This window comes from Notamacropus eugenii, chromosome 1, assembly GCF_028372415.1.
Source record: "Notamacropus eugenii isolate mMacEug1 chromosome 1, mMacEug1.pri_v2, whole genome shotgun sequence".
Lineage (NCBI taxonomy): Eukaryota > Metazoa > Chordata > Mammalia > Diprotodontia > Macropodidae > Notamacropus > Notamacropus eugenii.
Window position 1 is genome coordinate 581,308,717 of NC_092872.1, and position 27,670 is coordinate 581,336,386.

The 27,670-nt window shown below is 36.3% G+C and overlaps 1 protein-coding gene across 3 annotated transcripts in view; it reads left to right on the top strand.

The window, feature by feature from the left end:
• PLCB1 (phospholipase C beta 1) overlaps positions 1–27,670 on the top strand; it is an 891,415-nt gene that overhangs the window by 692,506 nt on the left and 171,239 nt on the right. For all 3 annotated transcript variants that reach the window (XM_072634430.1, XM_072634433.1, XM_072634431.1), the window contains exons 12-15: positions 3,604–3,686; positions 18,065–18,149; positions 19,712–19,889; positions 26,156–26,226. In XM_072634430.1, coding sequence (XP_072490531.1) covers positions 3,604–3,686; positions 18,065–18,149; positions 19,712–19,889; positions 26,156–26,226 — 417 coding nt within the window. The remainder of the gene's footprint in view (positions 1–3,603; positions 3,687–18,064; positions 18,150–19,711; positions 19,890–26,155; positions 26,227–27,670) is intronic.

Consider the following 27,670-nt stretch of genomic DNA (forward strand, 5'->3'; position numbering starts at 1 on the left):
ATTTTTAAATTTTTTAAAATTTTTAAATTCAAAATTGCAGATTTTCTTGAGTCTCTTCAAAGACATTATTTGTAGTATTTTTTTTTTATGCAACATTTGGTTCTGTACTGTTGCCATCCAATCAAATTGAAGGGATTCTTCTCCACTCAACCTTAGGAGTGGTTCTTCAATCATGGCAGTCACATCCTGATTGAATATCTATTGTTGGTCTCAGGAAGTGGCACTTCTCAATTACATTTCCAGTCCATACTTGATGACGAGGTTCCAGAGCAAGCTACCATATGCTAACAAAAAGTTTGATTCCTTCTGTCCTCACATTCTGGAGTGGAGGATGGAAATTGAAGTCATGGCTATCATTCATTCAGGAAATCTCTATCCAATTTTTTCAGGGCTCTTCCCCACCCCTAGTCATGCATTAGATTTCATGTCTTAAACCACAGTTTTGGAAAGATGTGGGGCTAGTGTATATTATAGGCAGAATCGGGTGCAGGAATTGGGAAGCATTATATAATAATCAGCTAGATGACACAGTGGGTAGAAAGATGGGATTGGAGTTAGGAAGACCTGAGTTCAAATATGACCAGACACTATGTATGTGACCCTGGGCAAGTCAACACTGTTTGCCCCAGTTTCCTCATCTGTCACATGAACTGGAGAAGGAAATAGCAAACCACTCTGGTATCTCTACCAAGGAATCCCCAGATGGGGTCATGAAGAGTTGGACATGACTAAACAACAACAAACAAAGATATAACAGTCACTTCTAAACTCCATTAAAGTCCATTTGCTGTGTGGCTGAAGGAAGATGGGTGAAAAGAGGCACGGAGAAGATATTTTCTCCTAGACACTTGGGAGAGCACAAAGCCCGTGCAATGGGACTGATAAAACACACTGTTGCTGAGTTTGTCTTGCTCTATAAAGGAAATACTTTTTATTTTCCTCAGCTTCTGTGTACTAGATATCCAATATAAACCCACAATGGGGCATGAAAAGTATTAGGATCTCAAAATTTTTGTGACAGTGTTTTGTACGTTCTGAAGGGAGTCAATAAGGGTCCCCCATCCCAGGGAAGGAACTGAGTTCTGTAGCAATAAAGCAAACAAAGCTAATATGATAGACTGCCAGCAAAAAGTCTTCATTTGATTATTCTGGAGTACTTCCAGTCTTCAATGTCCATTTCTAGCTATTTTTTTCTTTCTATTTACATCTTCTCTGGCCTCTTTCTTTGTGGAACTTGCTATCCTATCCCGTGTGGTCCATGTGCTTTCCTATAGGTAGAAATTGCTGAAGATGGAAAACTAGATGAAATGATTTTTTTAAGTATTCTGAAAATGTTATCAAATTTAATCGGGTGCTTGAATTGAGCATATCTGAAAATAAGATCTCTTTCCTCAAGAGAAATACTAATAATTCAAATTATTATTTCATACCAACATGAACACAAATGTATGAAATGGATATTCAAATATGCTCTGCTACAGTCAGTCAAGGATGAAGAATTTAAAAGGCAGTTTTCCCCCAGTGAGACTTTAGAAACTGCTCCATATGTTTTAAAGATTATTAATTCCAGCTACAGAAGTCTCTAGTACAATCATTTTGGCTTGAAATAATTCCCCTACAACATGCAGAAAACTGCTAATGTGTCTGTGCCAGTAATTTTAGTTTATGGAAAATAAATTTAGAAAATATAACTGCTTTTTAAATAGTACATTATTGTTCTAATTATAGGGAATATTAATGAAAGTCATAGCTTTAGGTAGAGAAAGTTATAGTTGCATATTTAAGGATGTATGATTTGTCAAACACTTATAAAACACTTCTGGAGTGAGATGTCATTTTTGGCTGTGGATAGAATTTTGGTGGAGATTATAAAACAAACAGAACACAGAGGGGAGGAAGAAAGGTTCCAGTAAAAAAAAAGTCCTGAGTTTTGAGATTATTCCAGTTAAAATGGAAGTTATCTGAAGCTTTATCTTTACCTACAACCAAGACTCAGCCCTAGACAGTTGTGACGTTACTAAAGATGTCTTCTCCTCTCTCCTGGTACCTTTCCCTTTTCTGCCCATTCCTTCAGCATGGCTTGTTCAACATTGGCTGTGAACTGAGATGTCCTATAACTCAAGTACTGACAAACCAAAAACTTTACAGGTGTCCTTGCATTTTAATGGGTTCTAGGTGACCGTGGATGTGTGAGATTTGAAGTCAGAAAGACCTGATTTCAAATTTTGACTTATGTACCTACTGCCTCACCCTGGGCAAGTCACTTATCCCTGTACCCCCTCCAACCTCAGTTTCCTCTTATGTGAAATGGGGATAATAATAGCACCTATCACACAAGATTTTTGTGAGGATAAAATGAGATAATTTATGTAAAACACTTTTAAAATATTTAAGTGTTATATACATGTTAGCTGTTGTTATTAATAGGTCACTCATGAAAATACTAATAGTAATATTTGTTATAATAAACACCTTATGTTTGTATAGTTTTTGAATTATAAAATACTTCTACCTATGTTAGAGTGTTCAATCCTGAAGAGCATTTGAAAATCATAGGAATAAAAGGACAGTAATAGAATAAGTGGTAATTCTGATATTTTACAGAAAGGCTCTTCATATTCTGCTATAACAGCAGCTATCCATTCAATCCGGCTGTGACACCTAGAGAACACAGATATGTCTAGACATATCCACATAGGTATTTCTACTACATGATGAACATACCTATCAAAAGATCATTCAAATAACTGAAAAAAAATTCAAAATGGTATTTTGTTTTTAAATTAATGGCTAATTTTTAAAAAATTACTGTCTAAAGTTGAGCTAGCTATACATATAGTTACAATCAGTGAAATTACACAGGTTCCTGTAAATAGTATTAAAAAATTCAGTGATTAAAGGATTTAAGTAACATTTGGGGCTGGGGAGCCAGCTGTCTTTCTCCTACTCAGGAAACACTACTATAACAGCATTTTGGTCCTGGGTGGTGGTAGGTAGGAAAGTGAGGGTTGAGGAAACAACTTTTAAAAGAAGCATGAAAGGGTAGAACAGCCAAATAGTTCTCCCACATTTACTCCTTCCCTCTCTGTGTACCCCTCAGCATAGGTAAGCCTTAATCACCTACTCTAGCCCAATGTCCAGAATGCTGGCTTTTGCTGGTTTTGTAGAGGAGGTCTTCCTAACTGGAAGAGCAGAGCCTTCTAGGAAATCTCACAGCTTTACCTGGCAGATTTCTTGTCTAAATTCTGCCACAGTTCTCCCCTGTGTAAGGTATACTGGGAATTCGTCTGGTGTCCTAGAGAGGAGGGGCTTGTCACTCACTGCTGCACAAGTCTCTTCCTAGATCTGTTCAGGGGCTTCTCTCAAGGTCCTCTCTCATGCCTTATTAATCTCAAATGAAAAGTAGATGTTCCTCATAAAAAGGTTCAGGGACCTGTGTCTCAGATGAAGATACAGTTTGCCCTGTTTCTCTGTAGCTTCATGAGCATTTCCTTTCTTCAGGTCTGTCTAGAAGAGGATTGCCGTTATTATGTGCAGCACTCAAGATGAAATGCAGATCTTAGAAATGTGAAAATGTTAAATATATATGTTTTCACTCTTTAGGAGGTGATAGAAGCTATTGCTGAGTGTGCATTTAAGACTTCACCATACCCGATCCTCCTTTCTTTTGAAAACCACGTGGATTCGTAAGTAATGCATATTTTCACTAAGGGTACTTTTAAAAAAATTATTCAGGAGGTATTTGTTAATAGTTTATCAGGGTACAATAATTTCTTAATGACATCATTTTAGATCTTGTGTAATATGTGAAATGTTTTCATCCTTGTAGAGAAGAATTTATGTTTAATTTTTATTAAAGGTAAAATATTGAAATTAGACATCTGATGGTCCTATTAGGAATTTTAATTAAATATTCTCCTTTTTTCAAACATAGTAGAGCATACTTACATTTGTTATCTTTCTAAAGAGTCTGATTCACAAGAAGGCAAAATTGGTCACAGCCCTGCTTTTGTGTTACTTATTTCCATGCTGTGAGATTCCTGAGCATCTTTACCTAATTAAAATTTCCTGTTGGTTTTGTATAAACCAGACCCACACTTGATATACACTAGTATCTCTATGCTTAGTATTTGAGAAGTCATACCTGGCTTTCAGAGGAAATAGGTAGAAGGAAGGGAGGTGGGGATCTATCCCCACAACTCTGAATTCTTAGGGATGCCCCCAGGCAGTTCTTCCGCATTGTCATAGAAACTATCATTAGTGGCTGAGGAAGCCTGATTCTTTGGAATGGTTTTCTAGAAGAGTGAGGAGTGGGTGCAGGAACAGGTCATGGTTTGAACTGCCAACAATTTTCCTGTTTCTGGCTACAATCTCATGCAGACCTGGTCACCATTTCTACTTTCTCATCATATTTTTCTGCTGGTCTTTAATCAGGCAGCTGGAGCCCAGGGTCTGAAGGCTTCTAAAAAAGTAGTTAAATGATATTGCGCTATATAAATAGGAACATGACCTACACATTTGTAAAGCAGTTATCTCACAAGGTTCAACATTAGATAGAACTTTGCAATGCCAGGTCAAACTTTTGTGTAAAATGGAAGAGCACACAGCCTGTTGCCTGAAACTTAAAAAAGTCTGAAAGGTCAGGTGTCTACCCTATCTAGATGGCTTTCTCTTCCACCTTATGCATATCATCACCCACTCTGCACCTCTCCTTTTAATTTTGTTAATTTTTGCAAATATTTTCACATTTAATGCATTCCTTTCACTGCCTGATTCAACATAGAGAAAGATCATTCAGACTTAGTGGTGTGATATTAAATGTATCATTAAATAGGAAACTTGAAGGGCATATGACTAAATAGACAGATTTTGACAAGATTTGGCTATAGTATATTTATAAACATTGATTTCTGTTTCTTTACCTACATTAAATATATCAAAAATGGACAAATATAACAGTGTATATATATATATATATATATATGTATATATATACATATATCTATATGTGTGTATATCATAAAACAGGCAAAGTACCATTAAAATATAACCAATACTTGTTCTTTGGAAATTAAAGGATCCAAACCTGAGGCTTAGGAATTAAATTGTATGGAATTGGTAATATGGATGCCACTGTGGTCTCAATCATCAGTCATCAGTCAATAGGCTTTTAAGTACTTTCTATGTGCCAGGCACTTTGCTAAGCACTGAGCATACAAAGGAAGACAAAAAACCTGTCCTTATGGAGCTCCCATTCAAATAGGAGAGAAAATATGCAAATAATTGTATATTTTATATATAAACGTATATTTAATGTGTGTATGTATATGCAGTATATATCTGTATAAAGTATATATATGCATTGTGTATATGTATATGTGTGTATATATGTTTTGTATATACACACATATATATGCATATAAATGTACACAGGACAAATGAAAGATAAATTTCTTAGGGAAGGCACCCTCATCAAAGAATATTTAGAAAGCCTGTGTTCACTTCATTTCACTGTGGGCGGTAGTATTTTAACAAGATTGAATTCTCAAACTACTTACAAAATATCTTAACCATTTGCCAAAAAAAGTTAGGAACAGGAATGGAAACTATACCCCCTCCCCTCCCTTTTTTGACCTTCTTCATTTATCTTTGTATCTCCTGATAAAATAATGAGTTTCCCAGATTGTTGATTTCCTCTGTCCAGCTAAGTCATAATTGTTTCAAAAAGGACATCATTACCATCATTTATACCACATTTTTCAACTGTATATTCCTAAGTCATTGATATTTTGATGATTTCTTAAAATGGACAGCAAAACACTTGTAGAGCCTCATATAATCTGACACTATTTTAAAAAATGAAAAATACTATACATTATGTGTTTCCACTTGCATTCGTAAAATGCATAATCTTAAAAAAACATATTTTACTTATATATAACTATGAGAGGCCATCTGATGAAGGGTGCAAATCCTTAGTATATATATTACTTTTAAGTAAGAATCACCAGTACTGTATTTATTGTGTTCATGATTTGTTTACTAAGAAGGCTTTGGTATTCATGTCATCTTTTTATGTCAACTTAATTTTTTAACACCGTTGAAATTTGTTCAATAAAAAGAGTGCTGATTCTCCAATTAGAAAATCATAATTCAACTCTTTGATCTGCCTATGTAACTTGGCCAACTCATTTAGCCTTCTGTGCCTCAGCTCTTATCTATGAAATGAGAAGGTTGGACTTATCTTTTAAAGTCCACTCCAGCTCTACATCCATGATCCCTATGACCTTCAGCATGATCATTGTGGATCTCAGAAATATGAGTTAGTCATTTTTGTTTCTGATTTTTTTTAGTTCTTGGATAAGTCATTTATATTTTCTTTATTCTCTATTCTGATAACACAAGAGACACCTTGATAAAGTATAAGGTTATTGTACTCATTACGCATCCTTGCAGTGTGATTATCTTTTGTTTTGCCATCAGTTTGAGAGAAATAGGCTTCTGTTTAAAATCTTTATTTATGCTTCCAGTGCTAAAGCTTTGGAGTCAGGAGCAGCCTTCACAAGCAATGAATGTAGAAAGCTAAATGCGCTCAAGACAAAACTATTTCAATATTTGCATTCACCTGATCTGTAAACCTCCCAACAAAGGTCTTTACAATTCTTTTCAGTGACATCAGATCAGATACTAGAGAATAAAATTAATTTCTGGAATTCTCAAAAAATGTGAAAGAGGATAACGCCAAAAGTACTGTCATTGTTATATTAAGCGCAACGCATTTCTCATTAAATATTAGATAATTATTCAACTGTATCACAGTCAAAGTCAGTACATGATTAAAGAAAACAAACATGGCATTTTTTCTGATAGCATACTATAGTTACATAAAATATTAAATAATATTTTAAAAATCTGATGACCCTGAAAGAGCTTTGTAAGACTCAGTTCTAGAAGTCATACAGTGGAACCAGTTTTCTGCCACATTTCATAGTCTCATCATGACGACTACTACTTCAGATTTATATAATACTTCCATATATCACAGAATCTCAGAGTCAGAAGGGACCTAAGAGTCCGTCAAATTCCATCCATTCCTGAACAAGGCTGTTGTCTACAATATATCCAAGAAAAGATTACCCATTTTTTGCCTAAAGACCTTCAATAAGATGGCACCCGCTACCTCTTAAGGGATACAATTCAGTTTTTCAGATTACTCCAATTTAGGCATTCTTAATTGGTGTGTGTGTGTGTGTGTGTGTGTGTGTGTGTGTGTGTGTGTGTGTGTGTGTATGTGTGTATGATGGACTCCTTCAGCAGCATGGTGAAACCTATTTTCCCTTTATCAGAATAATTTTGTTTTTTAAGGATTGAAGGGAATGCTAAATTTCATTTAGTACTTAATGAAAAATATATTTTTCCCTCTAACCTTCTAGACTCTATGAAATCTATCCACAGACTCTTTGGGTGGGGGGGGGGGGGGGAGTCCATGGACCGCAGCTTATTGTAATTGTTGAGATTTTTCCTTGCATCTGTATATGTATCTCTGCAATGTCCAAATATTACTTCTACTTCTCTCCTCCGAAACCCAGCAACAACACATCTAATCCCCCTTCTCTATGACAGGTTGTCAAATAAACACTTAACGTCTTTTTTTTTTCTTTTTTTGGCTAAATATCCTCAGCCTCTTCCTTTGGTCTTTAGATGCCATCAGCTCTAGTCTCTGCACAATGCTGGCTACCCTATTACCTCCAGAATCAAATATAAAATCCTCTGTTTGGCTTCTAAAAACCCTTTGTAGTCTGGCCTTTCCCTTTCTTTCCAGTCTTCTTATACTTTGCTCTTCTTCATCTACTCTATGACCCCGTGTCTGGATCTTCTTGCTGCTCCGTGGACATGCACATAAGATCACAAGATTTTGTTTCTCAGTGCTGTCTATGTCTTGTCACTTACTCTTTGCTCCTTGGCCCTGGAATGTGTTTCTTCCTCATGTCTGCTTTGCTTCCTTCAAGACTCAGCTCAAGCCCCCACTTTAAAAAGCCAGCAGCCCTTTTGTTGTCTCTCCCACTGCTTGTGCCTTTCCTCTAAGATTGCCTTCTATATAAACTGTACAGAGATATAGGTGGTTGTATATTATCTCCTCTGTTAGAATGTGAGCTTATGAGAGGTTGTATTTTTACCTTTCTTTGTATTCCTAGTGCTTAGCATAGTGCCTAGGACAGAGTAGGCCCCTAAGAAATGTTTGCTGACTAACTGATATAATTTTATCATCTTCCTAAAATTCACTATCCAGAACCAAATAGAACATCACAGATGTGGCTTAATGGAGAAAAAGACAGAGTGGGATATTCATGATGCCTCTCTAAATTGCAATCTGAATTCCCAATGGTGGCCAAGTGGTTTGTGGGTAGAGTTCCAGGCCTGGAGTCAGGAAGATTTATCTTTCTAAGTTCAGATCTGATCTCAGATACAAGCTATGTGACTCTGGGCAAGTCACTTAACTGTGTTTGTATCAGTTTCCTCATCTGGAGAAGGAGACAGCAAACCACTCCAGTATCTTTGCCAAAAAAAGAGTCAGACATGACTGAGACAACTAAACAAGAACAAGTTTCCATTAGCTTTATTCGGGATTTTTTTATGCTCTTGACTAATGTGCCTGTTGTTGTCCAAGAATATCCCTGAATCTTTTGTGCTCAGTCATGTTCTAATCAGGCCTTCCCTAGACTGGAATGCTACAGTTGGTTATTATTATTATTGTTTTAAATCTGAGCATCGGTCTTTCCTATCCTATTAAGTCTCATATTTAATTTCAGATTCAGTCCGTGTCATTTATTGTCACAACTCCATACAGAGATAGAGTAATGGTTCTTACTACTATTTTACATAAGGGCAGTTATGTGGCACAGTGAATAGAATGCTGAGTCTGGAGTCAGGAAGACTGAATTCAGATCTGGCCTCAGACACTTACTAGACCCTGGGGAAGTCACTTAAACCCATTTGCCTCAGCTTCCTCATCTTTGAAATGATCTGGAGAAGGAAATGGCAAACCACGTCAGGATCCTTGCCAACAAACCCCAAAGAGTCAGACATGACTGAAAAAAGTCAAACATATGAAGATATAGACTTTGTATGAAAAAGTGTGTTTCTTAAGATCATGCAACAAAAAGCAGACTGACTTAAATCTAAGTCCTCTCCCTATGAGAATAATGCTTGTTCTGCTTTATTATCCAGACTCTGGATGACTTAGCACCATAAATCCAAGCTGCTTAGTAAGCTTCCTATTTTAAAGGACTATAGACAAGAAAAAATAGAACTTTTATAAGAGTTCATTCTCCCCTGAAAGACTGAACTATTTTATTCACCATAGCTCTGTTTCTTTGGAGTTTTTTGAGAGAGGGAGATGGGGAAAGAATTGTGCTAACTTTAGCATGCAAAAGTCAGTCTGCAGAATGCCAAATGTCTTAATAACAACTCAAAATCTGGATGGTGAAAGAGGAAGACTTGTGAATTTGTTTCAGAACAGAGATCTGGGTTCAAATCTAGCTCTGCTATCTTCTACCAATGAGAGCTTGGGGAAGTGTAGTACAATGGACAGTGTTGGACTTAATAGTCAAGAAAACATGAGGTCAAATCCTGCCTGAGACATTTACTCTCTGTATGAAACTGGACAAATCCCTTAACCTCTGTGTGCCTTAGTTTCCTCATGTGTGTATTGGGGATAATAACAGAACCTATCTCCCACAGTTGTGAGGATAAAATTAGATAAACTAGGCAAAGTACTTTGCAAAGAGTAAAGTGCTGAATAAAAACTAGTTATTTATTGTTAAAATGACAAGGTTTACTATCTAATTTCTGAGGCCTCTTTCAGCCCTACATCTATGATCCGGTGTACCCTAAATATATGTGCCTCAGCTAAAATATTTCCAATTTTATGGAAACATCTTAATCATCGTGTATGCAGAGAGGATTTTGTTATCCTTGTTAGAGTTAGTTTCTCAAGATCCATGACCATGGCAATGTCTAGTCTCCAGGTGTTAGATAATAACTCCCTGAATAGTTTCAAGGATTCTAGATGGTAGTTCTTTAAATCACTGACAGACAGTTCTACTGAGGCTGCGCTGTGAGATAAGGGGTGACATAATGTAACATTCACTATGCTTCTGCAGGACGATGATATTGCTAAAGCTAACCTGTGAGCTTAATGTTAGCAAGGTGCCTTCTACATCTGTTGCCCTATAAAAGCAAGTGGGCATTGGTCAGTGAGGGAGGAAGGCCACAGGGAACCCATAGGAGAAACTGTGTGTGCCTCAAGTAGCCCCCATTGAGGCTTGAGGGAATTTAGGGGAGTGCACAAGTGTGCCTGTCTCAGTTGATCCCATCAAAACTAGGAGTAGTTGCCCCCACCTTCTCACCAGCCCCTGGGAGAAGAGTGATTAGGGAATGCTATAGGAGCGGTTCTTCCACAACCCTTTGAGAAGACTAGACTAGAATAAAGCTGATTATTAACCCCTCTGAAGCTGCCTGCCTGTCTGACCAGATCAAGAGTGAACCTGCCAAAGGCTGGAGTTGAAAACCTCCAGTGCCTTTTGTGTGTTATCTGTGAAACACATTATTTTTTTTTCATTTTTCTTTTAGGGCATTGGAAATCGTATAACTATACACTAATTCATTTCACAAAGATTTTAAAAGTACCTAATAAGTCTAAGACATGATGCTTGTGCTGTGAATAAAGAGATAATAATGAAATAATTTTCACCATTAAGTTAAATGTATGCTATGAGAAGAGGTATAAAATTTATGCAAATAAGTATGAAGTATATGCAAAGTAATTTCAAAGAAAGAGTGATAATTACTTGGGGAGGGAGAGGAGGGAGGACAAGGAAAGGTCTCCTCTTAGAGGGGGCACCTGAGTTAAGGGAAGAGACATGGAGTTTTCCGCTTTTGTTTTTGCAAAGTCAGGAAGGAGAAAGATCAAATGCCATGAACAGGAAATGGTTAAAATGTAGCTAGAACATGGGATGAATGAAAGAGAATAATATGAAGTAAGACCAGAAAGGTAGGTAGGAACCTAAAAGGGATTAATTAATTAATTAATCCCTTTGAAGGGATTAAAATACCAGGCTAAGGAGTTCACATTTTAATCTAGAGGTAGTCATGAGGGGAAGGAAAAAGGAAGGGAGCATGGATTTATTAAGTGCCTACTATGTTCTGGGCACTGTGCTTGATGCTTTACCACTGTGTCTCATTTGATCCTCTCAACAGCCTTGGGCGGTAGTTGTTATTATTATCTCTGTTTTACAATTAAGGAAACTGAGTCAGATAGAGGCTAAGTGACTTGTCACAGCTTGGGAGTATCTGAGACTCAATCTGAACTCAGGTCTTCCTGAATCCAGGCCTAGTACTCTATCTGCTGCACCACCCAGCTGTAGTTAGTAATCTAATTAAATAATCTAGGCAAAAGATTTTTGATGGTTTTAAAATAAAATCTAGGCCACCAAAACAACATATCATGTTGGAAAGATACCAGGATTGAGGAGTAAGAAAAACTAGGGTTATTTGGCCATCAGAACTCAGCGTTATATAGCCTTTTAATTGGACTAGCTGAACTCTTACCTGCCTCCTGCCTCGTGATTTTGTGAAAACCTCATCCCACTAGTTAACTTCCTAAGAAAAGGATTTCTATAGAAATGGAGAATGTTTCTCAGTTAATAGAGGTTCCAGATTCAAAGTGTTTTAATGTGTCTTCTTCCATGGCCCAAAGCTCAAAATATACTGCATTTGCAAATTCCCTCCTTCCCCCTTGTTTCATCTCCATGGTAGCTGAGTGTTTATCCTCTTAATGCTTCAGGGTTTTTAGCTTTCTCATTGCAATTTTAATGCCTCTTATTCCTGCAGCTGTAATCTTCAGCTGGAGTACTTTTTCCTCTTTTTCCCCCCGACTTCTACTATTCATTCTGCCTCTGCTTTTCTGAATCAGTTCTCCAACAGATGACCACTTGTGCTGGAGGTGAACAAGAACTACTTGACCTCTAAAGTGCACTATAAGTATGGCCTCGGGCTCTTACCTCTTGCTCCCACTTTCATTTAGCGGAATCTTAGCTAGCGTTTATGTAGAACTTTAATGTTCTGCAAAAAGGCTTACATGTGTTATTTCATTTTATCCTAATAACAATCTTGTGAGGAAACTGAAGCTGACAGAGGTCTAGTGATTTTCCCTGGGTCGTGCAGTAAGTGTTTGAGTCAGGATATGAACTCACATCTTCCTGACTCAAAATTCAGCTTACCATCTACTGTACAACATAGCTTGCCAGCTTTAGGAGATTTTTTTTTTTTAAATAAATGAGCATCAAGGTCCAGAGAGTGGATTTTCCTTTGGTGTTCACTACTCTTGCTGTTTTTTTTTTCCATGTCAGTTCTCACAACCATAGAGTTGCCAAGCAGGAAAAGGAATGAACATTTATTTAGCACCTACAATGCGTGAAGCATCTCATTTGAGCCTCAGAATAACCCTGTAACATAGGTACTGTTGTTTGCCCATTTTGTAATTAAGGAAACTGAGGCCAACAGATTAAGTGCCTTTCCAAAGACCATATAGTAAGTGACTGACTCAGAATTTGAATTCATATTTTCTTGAGTCAAGGACCTGCACTATCCAGGTACAGGGTAGGAAAGGGATGGACTAGCAAAGAATGGCCAGACAAGAGAAAGAAATGACGAGTCCATAGTGAATGACTAGTATTTTATTTCTATTACTTCTTGACATATTTTCTTTTTCTTCATTTGGATCACACTGCACTTCCATGTTCCTCTTTTATATCTCTGTAACTATCCCTTTTTCTATCTACTTGCCTAGAACCACACCCTCTTATTCTACCACATAAATGTGAGTACTCACCAAGATTTTTGGTTTGGTCCCATCTTCTCTCTTCATACTGTATTTCTTGACAATCTCTACCATGGTTTTAAAGATCACCTGTAATATTGTTTAGCCAATCTGATAGGTATAAAATGCTATCTTAAGGTTGTTTTAATTTAAATTTTTTAAGCAATAATGATTTTGAGCATCTTTCATGTGACTATAAATTACTTTGATTTATTCACTGAAAAATTACCTGTTCTTATGCTTTAACCATTCATAAATTAGGTAATGACTAATATCCTTATAGAATTTACAAAGTTCATTATATATTTGAGATATGAGACCTATATCTGAGAAACCATCTATGACAATGTTCCCACATTGTTCTGCTTTCCTTCTGATCTTGTCTACATATGTTTTATTTGTATAAAACCTTTTTAATTTAATGTAATCAAAATTATCCATTCTGCACCATACTCTGCTCTCTATCTCTTGTTTAGTCACAAATTGTTTGCCTATCAATAAGTCTGGTAAGCAATGCATTCCATGTTATTCAAATTTTCTTGTAACATTTCTCTTTATACCTAGGTAATTTGCCCATTTTGACCTTACATTTTAATGGAGGAATCTTAGATATATAGGTGAATGATGACCCAAGAAAGGCATTTTGATCTGAATGGTAAATGAGACCATAGAGAAATAAGATAGATATAATCCATTTAGGAACAATAAGTGACTTGATTTCATCATAGTTCCTAGTTCTGGAACTAATGAAGAGGATGGGAGAGGGGAGGAAAGGGTATGTTCTTGGCAGCAAGGTGGTTGGCCAACTTGTGGAAGAGACTGCCAGAGAGGAGGGAGTGAATTGAAGCATGGCTGGAGATTTCCTAAAGTGGGATTGCATTTATTTTGCTTGGCTCCAAAGGATAGAATTAAAACAAGAATTGTAATTTTCAGAGAGGCATATTTAGGCTTAGATATAAGGAAAATCTTCCTAACAATATGGCAAAAACTGAATATCCACTTCCCTGTTGCATTGTAGAAAATATTCTTGTTCAGATGTAAGTTTGGCTGGAATGAATTTTGAAGTTGCTCCCAACACTGAGATTCTATGATTTCTGAGTTTAAATATTCAAATGCCAAAAAGATGAATACTTGCCTCTTCTCAATAATTGTATTTTCCCCAATTACATGTAAAGATAGTTTTCAGCTTTCACTTTTATAAAATTTTGAGTTCCAAATTTTTCTCCCTTCCTCCTTCCCTTCCCTTCTCCCTGAGACAACAAGCAATCTGATATAGGTTATATATGTACAATCATATTAAATATATTTCCACATTATCCACGTTATGAAAGAAGAATCAGAACAAAAGAGAAAATTCACAAGAAAGATAAAACAACCAAAAAAGCAAAAATAGCAATCTTTGTTCGTTCAGAATCCATAGTTCTTTTTCTGAATGTAGTTAGCATTTTCCATCATGAGACTTCTAGAATTGTCTTAGGTCATTGTGTTGCTGAGAAGAGCTAAGTCTGTCAGAGTTGATCATCACACATTGTTGCTGTTACTGTGGACAATGTTCTCCTGCTGTCTTCAATCAGTATCAGTTCCTGTAAGTTTTTCCAGGTTTTTTCCAAAATTTACTTGCTCATCATTTCTTATAGCACAATAGTACTCCATTACATTCATGCACCATAATTTGTTCAGCTGTTCTCCAGTTGATGGGTATCCCCTCAATTTCCAGTGCTTTGCTACCACAAAAAGAGCTGCTCTAAATATTTTTGTATATATGGGTCCTTTTCCTTCTTTTATGATCTCTTTGGGATACAGACCTAGTAGTGCTACTGCTGGATCAAAGGGTATGTACAGTTTTATAGTCCTTGGACATAGTTCCAAATTACTCTCCAGAATGGTTGAATCAGTTCACAACTCCACCAACAATGTATTAGTGTCCTGATATTTCAACATCTATTCCAAAATTTATAATTTTCCTTTTCTGTAATATTAGCCAATCTCATACTGCCTCTTCTCTAAATTCAGATCTCATGGTTGAGTGACTCACCACTTTCAAAGTTTTTGACATTAATTAGTATTGGTGCAATTTGGCAGTAGATTCAAATTACAATATTTAAAAATCAGTATGTAATAGATTTTTATTCTATCTACAAGCCAACCTGTGTAAGTGTTACAGGAAGAACAAATGATTACTAGAAAAATGTTTGGATAAACTAAGGGACAAACAAAATTAGAATCTTCCAAATCAGAGAACCTGTGACATAAGACATTTGTATATTACTGTGTTATATATGTTCAACATTTTATAATACATTAAGAAAATATAAGATTACAGGTTTATTTGTTTCTTTTTTCTCTTGTAGGTTGCATTCAAGTATTAGGATGTTGTGCATGTGAAATATTATTGAACTGTTATATGTAATATATAATTACTATCTTGCATTTGTTTAGTTTTTTTAGCTTTTCCAAATATTTTCAAATCTAGCATCTTATTTGATCAGTATTTTTGTTAGGGTGAGATGTGCCAATTTTGTTGCTCCTCTTCACTGTAGACACACAAAGAGGTTCAAAAGCTTACCCAAGGTAGCACAGCAAGGTGCAACTAGAACTAGAATTCACCTGCACATCTGGCACATTCCACCAGACTGTATTACTACTGTTGGTCACCCTAGTTAGTTTTTGACTTGATTTTATAATTAGGTAAATTTTATCCTTAGTGTCCTTTTAACTCAGCTTTGAGTATCTTTTTCTCTAGTACCCCAGTGTATCCAATACCCTCATACTTTGCTCAAATATTCCACCTAGCCACACCCTTCTGCTTTCATTTTTATCTACTTTTGACCTAGCTCTTTCTCATTTCTTCCTATTAAAATGCACCTATTCTGAAGCAGCATGGGGCAAAGGAACACATATTTATTAAGCACCAATTTTGTGCCAGACAGGTGTGCTGAGTACTGTAAAAATAGTGTCTCATTAGATCTTCAAAACATTTCTGCAATGTAGGTGCTATTATTATCCCCATTTTACAGTTGAAAAAATGAAGGCAGACAAGTTAAATGACATGCCCTGGATCACATAACTAATGTATGTCTGGATTTGAACTCAGATCTTCCCAACTCTAGGACTAATACTCTATCCATTGTTCCACCTAGCGTGGCATAATGCCTTGGGCTGAACTTAGTGTCAGCAAGAACTAGGTTTAAATTCTGCATGACACCATGTGTCATGCAAGTTATTTAATCTCTATCTGCCTCAGTTTCTTCATCTGTCATATGAAGGGGTTGGACCAAATGGCCTCTTAAGTTCCTTCAAGCTCTAAGTTCTTCCATAACTTTCAGGTTTAAAAGTATCTGGTAACTAAGTCATACCAAGAGTGTAGAGATTCCTAATAGTTTAATGTACTAGTCACTCATGCCCAGTGCATTAAAGTATGCCATCACTTAGCTGTCACATCTATGGATAAGGAAAGAATTTATGACCCAATGAGATAGAAGACATTATGAAAAGCAAAATGGTTACTTTTGATTACATTAGATTAAAAAGTTTTCACACAAACAAAACCAGTGTGACCAAGACTAGAAGGAAAACAGAAAGATGGGAAACAATTTTTACAGAAAATGTTTCGATAAAACTTTCATTTCTCAAATATGAGAGAATTGAGTCAAAGGATAAATGGCCAAAGGATATGAACAGGCAGTTTTCAGATGAAGTAATTAAAGCTATCTATAGTCATATGAAAAAATGCTCTAAATCACTATTGATTAAAGGAATTCAGATTAAAATAATTCTAAGGTACCATCTCATACCTATCAGATTGGCTAATGTGACAGAAAATAAAAATGATAAATTTGGGAATAGATGTGGGAAAATTGGAATACCAATGTATTGGTGGAGCTGTGAACTGATCCAACCATTCTGGAGGGCAATTTGGAACTCTGCCCAAAGGACTATAAAACTGTGCATACCCTTTGATACAGAAGTAGCACTAATAGGTCTGTATCCTAAAGAGATCATAAAAAGGGGGAAAAGACCCACATATACAAAAATTTTTAGAACAGCTCTTTTTATGGTAGCAAAGAACTGAAAATTGAGAGAATACTCATCAATTGGGAATTGGATAAACAAATTGTGATACACAAGTATAATGGAATACTATTTTTCCATAAGAAATGATGAGCAGGAGATTTCAGAAAAACTTTACATGAAAGAGAGACTTAGAAGAACTGATGCTGAGTGAGGTGAGCAGAATCAGGAGAACATTGTCCACAGTAACAGCAACATTGTGTGATGATCAACTATGACAGACTTAGCTATTCTCAGCAATACAATGACAATTCAAAAAGATTCATGATGGAAAATGCTTTCCACATCCAGAGAAAGAACTATGGAGTCTGAATGAGGATTGAAGCATACTATTTTTACTCTTTATCTCATGATTTTCCCCTTTGGTTCTGATTATTCTTTCACAACATGACTAATGTGGAAATATGTTTAACATGACTATACATGTATAATCTATATCATATTGCATGCCATTTTGGGGAGGTAAGAAGAGAAGGAGGAAAGGAGAAAAAGTTGAAACTCAAAATCTTGTAAAAATGAATGTTGAAAAGTATCTCTACATGTAATTGGGGGGAAAATAAAATACTGTTACGTGAAGAAGAAAAAAAAAGAAAGCCATCACTATGGTTGGAATGTGAGGCAGGTCAAGCAGACAAATGTAACACATCTAAGGAGTGTGCACTAATTAACTGCTAGGCAAGGCACTGTCCCAGGTGCTTAGGAAACAAAGGCAAAAGGGAAATCTACTTTCTGCCCTCAAGGATTTTATATTCTACTGAATAAAGAAGATTTGTATGAGGAAAGAGAAGCTTTCCTTTAGACTTTAAAATTCTCCATTGAAGCAACTGTCTATTCCATTACTGTGTATATGAAACCCTTCTGTGGTGTCAAGTCACCATTCATACCTTTATGTATCACTTGCATTCTGCGAGCCCTTACCTATTTTGTATATATATATAAAATATATCAATATAATAATAGCACAAATTTAGATGAATAGAAAGACCTAGAATGTGATGAAGAAATGACTTCTTCATATGGTAAAATATATGAGGTTTCTTCATATGCAGACAACAACTGAAATAAATATCATTCTTTTTTCCTCTCTTTCTCCTTGTCACTCTCTTTTTTTAGTCCTAAACAGCAAGCCAAGATGGCAGAATATTGCAGACTAATATTTGGAGATGCACTGCTTATGGAGCCATTAGAAAAATACCCAGTAAGTCAGTTTGATATTTCTCTGTTGAGATGTAGAAACCTCCTATTTTGGCTTGGGAGAGGGAAGAAGGGACTTGAGAAATGTATGTTTTGTTATTTTGATTCTTCCTTCTGTAACCCTCCTGGGAGGGTAGGAAAAAAAAATTTTCCTTTTCTATTTTCCCATATTCTCTGTAACAGCTAGACTTGTTTTTGGTTAGACTGAAGAATTGCTTAGCACACAGAAGCAACCAACATAACAACCCAAAGAAGACTCTTCAAATGAAAATGACCAGATCCTCTTGAGAACTGTATACTTGCTCTAAAGGGTGCAGATGATAGAGTCCCTGTGCATGTGTTGTCTCCTCTACACATCTCCATCATCTATGGCAACATGCTGAGTTGCACAATGCTATAGTAGCATCAGTAAAGAATAAAAATGATCTCTCCCCTCCAACCATAAAAAGAAGGAAAGTAACTGAAAGATGTCCTAAGTTTCATTACCCCATTTCTTCTTCTCCCAGTATATGAATATTTTAAGAATGACTTTGTATCAGCCCACTGTCCTCAATGAGATCTGAAGGAATGGCATTTGTTTAAACAGCGTATCTTGACACAGTTGATTCTTGCTACTGGTGGCTAATAGCTCATGTCACATCAATTTTATCAAGCTAAACTGGTTTTCCCATTAGAATGAATGAATGAATGAATGAAAATTTGTCAGTTATTTACTATGTAAGAGGCAGCATGTCATAATGACTAGGGAGCTAGCCCCAAAGCCTGTTTTCAGTCCTGTTACTGAAACATTCTGGTCTCTATGACTTCACAAGTCCACCTCCTAGTGTCTTAGGCAACTGTAAAATAAGTTGCAAGGGTTCCTACCTTTGTTAGTAAGTTTCTTTACCTAGGAATTCATCATAATAGTGAAATCACTGATCTAGTCCTTTTTGGATATCCTAGCCTTGCAATGTGTCAGGTATCATGCTAAGCATATGAAATGTTAACTTTCAAGATGAGAAATAAAATGACCTTCCTTAGAAATGCTAGTCTTCATTTCAGAGTTAGAAGATAGTCTGAGGTTATGGAATCCATTCACTTACTTTTATTGAGCCCTATATCAGGACTCTCCAGTTTAGAATGCTAATCATCCTATTGTAACAGTTCTGAGAGGTTATTCCTTGACCTTCATTCATCATTTTACCAACCCATCTGACCACTGTTATTATGTAGCCCCCGATAACTAACATCCTTCCTTTCCTGGTGGTGTCTAGATGATAACAGCTTCATTCTAACAATTTTTCATCAATTCACATTTGCTCAGGCTTCCTTTACCAAATTTGGTAAAGTAATTGTAAGAAAATGATAAAAGTAGACTTCCCTTCAGATGAAGATGGCAGTTGACAATTGGCAGTACTTTGGGGATGCACAGAGCAATCTAACTATTTTTTTATCTCTTTTTCAGTTACTACTGTTAAATCCTGTGATATTGCTTGGCAATTTGGTGGAGGGGAGCATGCATGCTAAGGTGATTGTGTGCATGTGTGAGTGTGTTAATGTGCTCTCTCTCTCTTTTTTTAATATTAGCTTGAATCTGGAGTTCCTCTTCCAAGCCCTATGGACTTAATGTATAAAATTTTGGTGAAAAACAAAAAGAAATCACACAAGTCTTCAGAAGGAAGTGCCAAAAAGAAACTCTCAGAGCAGGCATCCAATACTTACAGTGACTCATCCAGTGTGTTTGAACCTTCATCTCCTGGAGCAGGTAAATCACTGAGTCATAGAATATTACAGCTAGAAGGCACTTAAGGGAATCATCTCACACAGAACTCATTTTTTTTGGTAGGTGAACAGAGACCCAGGGAGGTTAAGTAGCTTCATCTGTCAATCAATACTCATTTATTCAGTGCCTATTATGTGTCAGGCGCTGAGGAAGAAAAATACAAAATTAAACAGCCCTTGTGTTCAAGGAAGCTATCTCCTTGCAGAAGGCCGTACACCCATTTAGTTGCAGAACAAGGACTAATACTTTCTGACTTTCAGCCAAGTGCACTTTTTTACCATGCTGCCTAATAAAGGGAAACCATTACATGATACTTATAAACACACATCTCAAAAAAGTTTTCTAATTTCAAATCATTAGCAATAATTCCTGTTCATGCCTTCATGTACAGATTTGAATGTGTTTGTATGTATGGGACTCTCTACTCACTGATGAATAGCAATGCCTGCCCCTATGTATGGGCAAGGAATTGCTGCCCCTTACATATATGCAGATATATATATATATATGTGTGTGTGTATGTACATATACATATATATATACATATATGAAGATCCCTGCACCCTCCACACCCTCCTTTAACATGAGCATACAATGAACATTAATATTCACTTTTAGACATTTCAAAAAAAAACAATTGATCTTTAATGTAATTGCTGAATTTCAGGCTCCTTTAGAGCAGCAATTACCTAAATAGTAATGAGAATGTTGGACCCAGAGTATAATCATTATCTCTAGAAGGTGACTTGAATCTTATTTGCATTTTACAGTTTTTCCAAAGTGAAAAAGTAGAGAAGCTAAATGAATTATCTCCTAAGGCTATTAGACCATGATTTACAACATTAATTCTTAAATTTAGAGCCCTATGCCAAACCATTGGCTCTTGTAGTAAATTTTGTTGGCTCAAAGGGAAAGAAGAGAAAATGGTGACCTGGTTCCCTTGGGCTGGGTATCATCTGGACTGACTGGTAGTACATGAGCCCTTGCTATCAAAGTAAAATTAGTAGCCATCTGAAAAGGAACTCACAAAGGGTATTTTGTTGGGCTTAATGGGTATCTAGAATATTTTGAAGATTTTTTTAAATAACGTTTATTTTAGATGTCCACTCTTTTAGTTTTTCTGTTTTAGGTCCCATTTGGTCATTTTGGTTTCTATCATTCTTATTAATAAAATGCTTGTCACCAAATGTTAGAATATTTGTTGTCAGCTTTCCTTTAACCCTTTTATTATATATTTCCTCCACTCTCACCAAAGATACTCAAATGTGGGTTTTGGGGGGGAGGAAATGTTTGTTGTTTGTTCTCTGTGAGGTCTCTCTTTAAGTGTTTGGGAGTGAATGGTTGTTACAGGCTGCAGATTTCCTCCTAGGAAGAGCTTACCCTGTGAAAGACAACAGCTAAAACAACCAATGCTTCATGTTTCTGTGGGTGAAGATTTTTCACCATCTGCCTCTCCCACCATTAACTAGGTTTCCTTGGTCTTAATAAATGAATGCATAAGATAAATAATGAATTTCACAGGCAGTGAACATTATTGCTTAATCCAGAGAAAGAGCAGCAGTCTGTTAGTAATTCGGTAGATTTCGTAAACCAGCCCCTAGCTGGTTGTGTAACAGTCCCCTCCACAATCCATGGAAATTTTTGGACTTTTGAATATGGAGGTAGGCCCATAAACAAGAACATTGCTTACTAATTTGGCCTTTAGATGGCGGATTTTATCTTAACTAGAAGCACACATAATTTGTAAAGTCTGAAATGGGGTTGATTCCTTGGTTTTACTACAGACCTTATTCCCCCTGACAAAGGACTATCTTTGGGAAATATCATATTTACCCCAGCACTTCAAAGCTCTGTGATTGCCCTGATAGAAGGTAATCATTTGATCAAAGAAGATTGTGAGTGTGCTGATTTGGGAGAGTAATTCTTTGAGAGTTTTTATGTTTAGAAAAAAAAAAAAAAAGGATCATCTGTGGATGAAGCATTAGCTAGGCTAGCTTCACAACTGAATTGCTACATTTGGCTACAAATGGCTACATTTGACTACAAACGGCTACATTTGGCTACAAACGGCTACGTTTGTAGTTTCCAGCTTGGCAGGTCCTGTAAGTTTTGACTGCGATGCCCTGGCCTTCAACATCCCACAACGTCTTTGTCTCACCCTTAAAACTTTATGCATGACAGGGAAGAGGAAGGGAAGAGTGGGAGTGTATGGGACAGTGTCAGGGGTTTCTTAAATAATTGAGATCAAAGGATTTAGAGGTCTACAGGGACAGAACATCCGGTACAAACCTTTCATTTTATAATTAAAGATACTAAGGCCAAGAGAGGTGAAGGTGACTCGCTCATATTATGGGCACGTCTATAGTAGGCCACAGACATGATATCTGAATCCTCAGATCGCAGGTCCTGTGGTTTTCTACTACAAGATTAGAGTCCCCCATGTGGCCCTCATTTTAATTCTGAACTGTATTTTAGCCTTCTTCCAGGGCTGCAACCAGAAAAACAATGATTCCTATTTCACATCTATTGCTCCTATGGGATGAGCAAGTTCTGCCTCCAATATATGAGCCCAAGATTATTGTTCGTTAATATGGGTGAATAATCATCTTTTCCTAAAGCCCTTCTATGGGTTTTTCTTAATTTTCTTAATTTAATTAAAAATTAATCAGGTCAGTTAATATTAAATATTGGGGGTCCTAAAAATTTTAAGTACTTACTTGACTTAAACTAATGTGTAAATGTTAAATATCTAAATTCCACAATTTAACAGACATTAACATGGCACCAACCATAGAGCTGACTGTTGGCCAAAGGGGCAGAGGTACAGTTAAAGGGGGTAAAGATATAGAATTATCTAAAGATATTAGATAAGACACATTCCTTGCTTCTGTGGAGTTTATGGGAGATTAACATTTGTTCCTAGGTATAACACTTTCATTTGGCAAACAAGTATGTGATAGTTATCACTATTGGGGCATATGCTATATAACTTTATTAATTCTATAAATCTTTTCCATTATATACAGTATACTTTGAGATATGTGTGTATATGTCTACATATACATGCCTATATATAATGTATATAGCTCTATCACACGCATGCATTTTATTATAGATACATATATGCACATAAATGACATATAGACACAATATGGGTAGGTATATGTATATATACAGTATATGTATATTATAAATAATTATAATTATATAAGTATATCATGCATTGCTATATCTGCATTGTATACATACATACATACAGCATATAGATATGTGTGCATATACACATATACCTAGAGTCATGTGGTTTATATGGATGTGTGCACATATGTTATATATGCAGATATACTTTATGCGTTATATACATATGTGTTATGATGCCAGTCATGCATGTGCATATATATATATATGCATAATACAGATCTGTAGGTGGTAACAAACTATGATTTCACCCATATGGAAAAATCTAGCATAAGCCCCCTCCATCCATGCAGAGTAGCAGCCTGTCTGTAATTTAGAGAGTGGCCTGGGGCAGAGATTAAATGGCTTGCACATATGTCTTAGTGGATTTGAACACAAATCATCCTGTCTCTGAGACCAGACCTCTGTCCTTTATAACACTCTGCCTCACTATTCAGTAATTATTTATTCTGGGAAAGGTAATAGCTACAGAGTTAAAGGAGACAGCGACACCATTTGTTTTTCTGCAAGAGCTGGCTCTTACAGGGGAAATCAGAACAGTAACAATGCGTGCCTTCCCATCATTTGGTTTCTGCTCCCATCTATTGGGCATTTAATGCAATGGCACTGAGTTAACTGTCAGAAAGGTAGCAGTAATACAATTAAATAATACATGCAGGGTTAGGTTCTTTCTATCTGCTTTTGTTCTAAAAGCTGATTTTCTGACCAATAGTACTCTTTAAAAGCCAGAGCCAGGGCCATAGAAGCTCTTAAAGAATCATCTTGTCATCACTATTTCAGCACAATTGAAAATTCCCTGGAAGAAGACTGGGCATTTGAATTAGCATATATTAATTAAATATTTTTTAAATTGAGTCTGGATAAGTTACAGTGCCCTACCTTTTTATCTTCCTAACTGCACTGTTTTAGATATCTACAAGGCAAGTTGGCCCATCCAAATGAAAAGACTGAATCTTACTATGTGATGATAGACTTGAGTTTAGATTTTTTATAAAAATGACAGAACTGTAGTGTTCTACATGTCCCAGTTCTAGTCATATTGGACATTACAGCCCCTTCCAATTAACGTCTCCTTTTCTTGACTGATAAAATGGGAGGATTGGAACAAATAACTTCTGAGGCCCCCTTCTAAGAGAGGAGAAAAAAAATAGAAAAAAGAAAGGAAATCAGCTTGGCTCTTCCTTCTTTAAAAGTTTCTGATCTAAGTCAATAAGGAGTTATTAAACACCTGCTATATCTGAGGCTATATGCTTGGTGATGGGTATGCAAAGATAAAACCAAAAGTAGTCAACGCCCACAAGGAGTCTGCATCACTTTACATAAATTCTAATAACACTTTGGCTGTTTTCATGTTCGAGTAGGAAATCAAGATTAAAAAATACATGTCTTTTTAGTATCCCCTAAACACACATAGTATATATTTAAGCAGATAAAAATACACAGGATAAAACATTTTAGATATCATAGTTTTAACTAAGATGAGGGCCACTAGGTTTTTGCCCCCAAGCACCAAAATTAAATGAGACTTCCAGCATTCACCTTTAGCAGTGTGAGCCTGGTACTTATTTATCAAGAATTAGTTTAAATCTGAAAACTCTCCCATCATCTCAATCTTCCCTATATCAAATGAGTTCCTTCAAAGTCCTGCTCTACTGATAGAATGGTATCCTAGGGTCTTTGTCTCATGTCTCTTAAAGGAATTTGTCTTAAAATGTTATTTGTCCTGCATTTCAATTAAGCTTGCACGAGATGACAAAATGAATCTAGGAATTACAAAATTGGAGAGTAAGAATAGACCTCAAAGGCATTCTAGTCAAACCCAAACATGAAAGGAGTCCTTATTATAACAGCCGACAAATAGGTTGTCTAGCGTATGCCTGGTCCTCCAAGAGCAAGTATCCACCACCTCTTGAGGCAGCTCATTCTATTTTTGGACAGCTCCAGTTATCAGGAAGATTTTCCTGATATCTTGACTCGTTTTGACTCTACACTTCCTTCCCATTGTTCCTGATTCTGTCCACTAACAAATCACTTCTCTATGTGACAGCCCAACTGAGTCTTTTCCCTTGTGAGACCAGGCTTAGGGTATTCAGGTCTTTCAACTGATCTTCTTATGCCATGAACCCTAAGCCTTTCACTATCCTGGTTAACCTCTAGTGCACACTCTCCAGCTTATCAGTGTCATTCTTAAACAGGGGTGCCCACAACTGAACACAAATACTGCAGATGAAATCTGATGACAGCAGAAAATAACAGGACCATTACTTCCCTATTCCTGGACTCTATTTTAGTGCAACCCAAGATTGCATTAGCCATTTTGGCTCCCACATCACTGTGCCAGCTCATATTGATTTTGCAGCCTGCTTAAAACCCTCAGATACTTTTCAGAACAACTGTTATCTATCCCTGTCTTCTCCATGGACTACCAAGACACTTAGGGATCTCTTACTGTCTCCTACTTATCTTGGATTTCAACTCCACACAAATAATTTTTTTTCTGTCATTTCTAGGCAAAGGTGGATATGTTTTGAAGAGAAAACAAAAACAAAATAAGAAATGAGCAGCTATGTTTTCTCTCTGTTGTCATTTAGGACCAATAAGGGTCCTATCCCTTCTTTGATACTTTTTCCCCCTTACAATATAGCCTTTAAAAAAGAAATCAAACTTTGTGTTCCTTAGCTTCCCTTGTGAGTCTCAGCTTATTCTGAGCTTTGGGATTCCTTACACTATTTTTGCAGAACTGTGCCATCCATATCCTTAATATTCATCTTCTGATAGCTGGTTTGCTAGTAAAATAGAAAATAATTATAATTAGCTTTTAAAATTCACAAAATTCATTCTAACATTTAGAAAAATAATATGTTGCAAATGGCCAAAATGTTGTCCATAACTAAACCTTTTTGAAAGGGTGTCTTTGGTCAGAGATATATCCTTGTAGCTCTGTAATGAATTATGAAATATGGAAAACAAAATCAATCCTGTTGCAGTATACATGTGATCTTGAATGTTTTTAAAGTGTAATTTGTTGTTCTGTAATTAATATATTACAGGAGAAGCAGATATAGAGAGTGATGATGATGATGACGACGATGATGACTGTAAAAAGTCTTCAATGGATGAGGTAAGCAGATCTAGTTTGGGCCTGCCATGAGCATGTTATACTGTAACTGGAGATGATGCTAGGGCATTGCCCACATCTTCATTCCTAAATCATCTTCTGCCATCTAGTGGTAAGAAATGACACATTCTTTTTTGAAAATCACTATAGTTTTGTTTGAAATCCATGTTATAAAGTAATGTGTGGGCATTGTAAAAGCCTGTATGGTAGAATGAATGGAGCGCTATTCTTGGAGTCAGAAAGAACTGGCCTCAGATTCTGCTTCTGACACTTATTACCTATGTGACACTGATCAAGTCACTTAATCTTTCAAACGCCAACGAGAGCACTGGACTAGATGATCTCTCTGATCCTTCCAGGTTATAAATCTTTGAGCCCATAACCCAGGCAAATAGTTGTTTTGAGGTCTATAACTGCCTTGCAACAACTTGTAGAGTCATTTAGTATTGTTCCTTGGAAAACAGATTAGAAAACCAAGTCTCCCAGTTGACAAATCCAACCTCATCCCATATAAATTGAAAGTTGCTCAAAGAAATCAGGTGTTAATGCATTTGAGGCAATATACTATGGCATCAGTGTTATATAGAGGCTGTATTCATTTTCCAGGGATATAAAACAGATGGCCTGTAAGGTGCCAGGCATCTCTAGAATTCTCTAAAATTGTGAGGAGTCTGAGAAAACCCAAGGCATAAAAAGCCAACTAGGATATGAGGCCCCAGAGTAAAAATAGCAAGTCTATTTTTTAAAAGAAGTTTGAGCATCACTTGTATTATTTAATTGCAGATTTAATAGAGAGATATGTAAAAGGGGCCCCTGTCATTCAGAAGGTCTACAGAATGAGGATCAATTCACAAAGACCCAGAATCAAATAATAATAATAAATCATGTTTACAGTCTATTTTAGTAAAAACTAATAAATTAATAAAAAACTAACAGGGTAATACAATTTGGAGTTTTGAAATTTGTGAGAGTTTTGTAAAGGAAATAGTCCAGGGATTACTTTTTTAAATGCTCCAAATTCCCACAATCTCTGTTTTATTCCTTTAGAGGGAAAAAAGACCAGACATCTGTGTAATGTTTTTTCATTAGACTCAATGTCCTCTAACAACTAATTCTTCGAGTTATCCTACCCTTTTGATTTCTAATGTGCCTTAACTAATTTGTATCTTTGTATTTTGATGGAAAACAGAAAAGAAAACGAAGGGATAGTGTCAGATAAAATGGTACAAGCTTCTCACTTATCAGCAATAAGTGGTGATAGGTGGCCGATGGTTATAGGTGGCCTGTAACATAGAAAGTGCTTTAACAGTTAGAAACAAGGTGTTTAGTTATATTTCAATATAATTGTTTTTCCTCATAGTACTATACAATTTATTTTGCATATCTATACATGTAATTCTGAGTTCCAAGGGGAGCCAACACACACACACACACACACACACACACA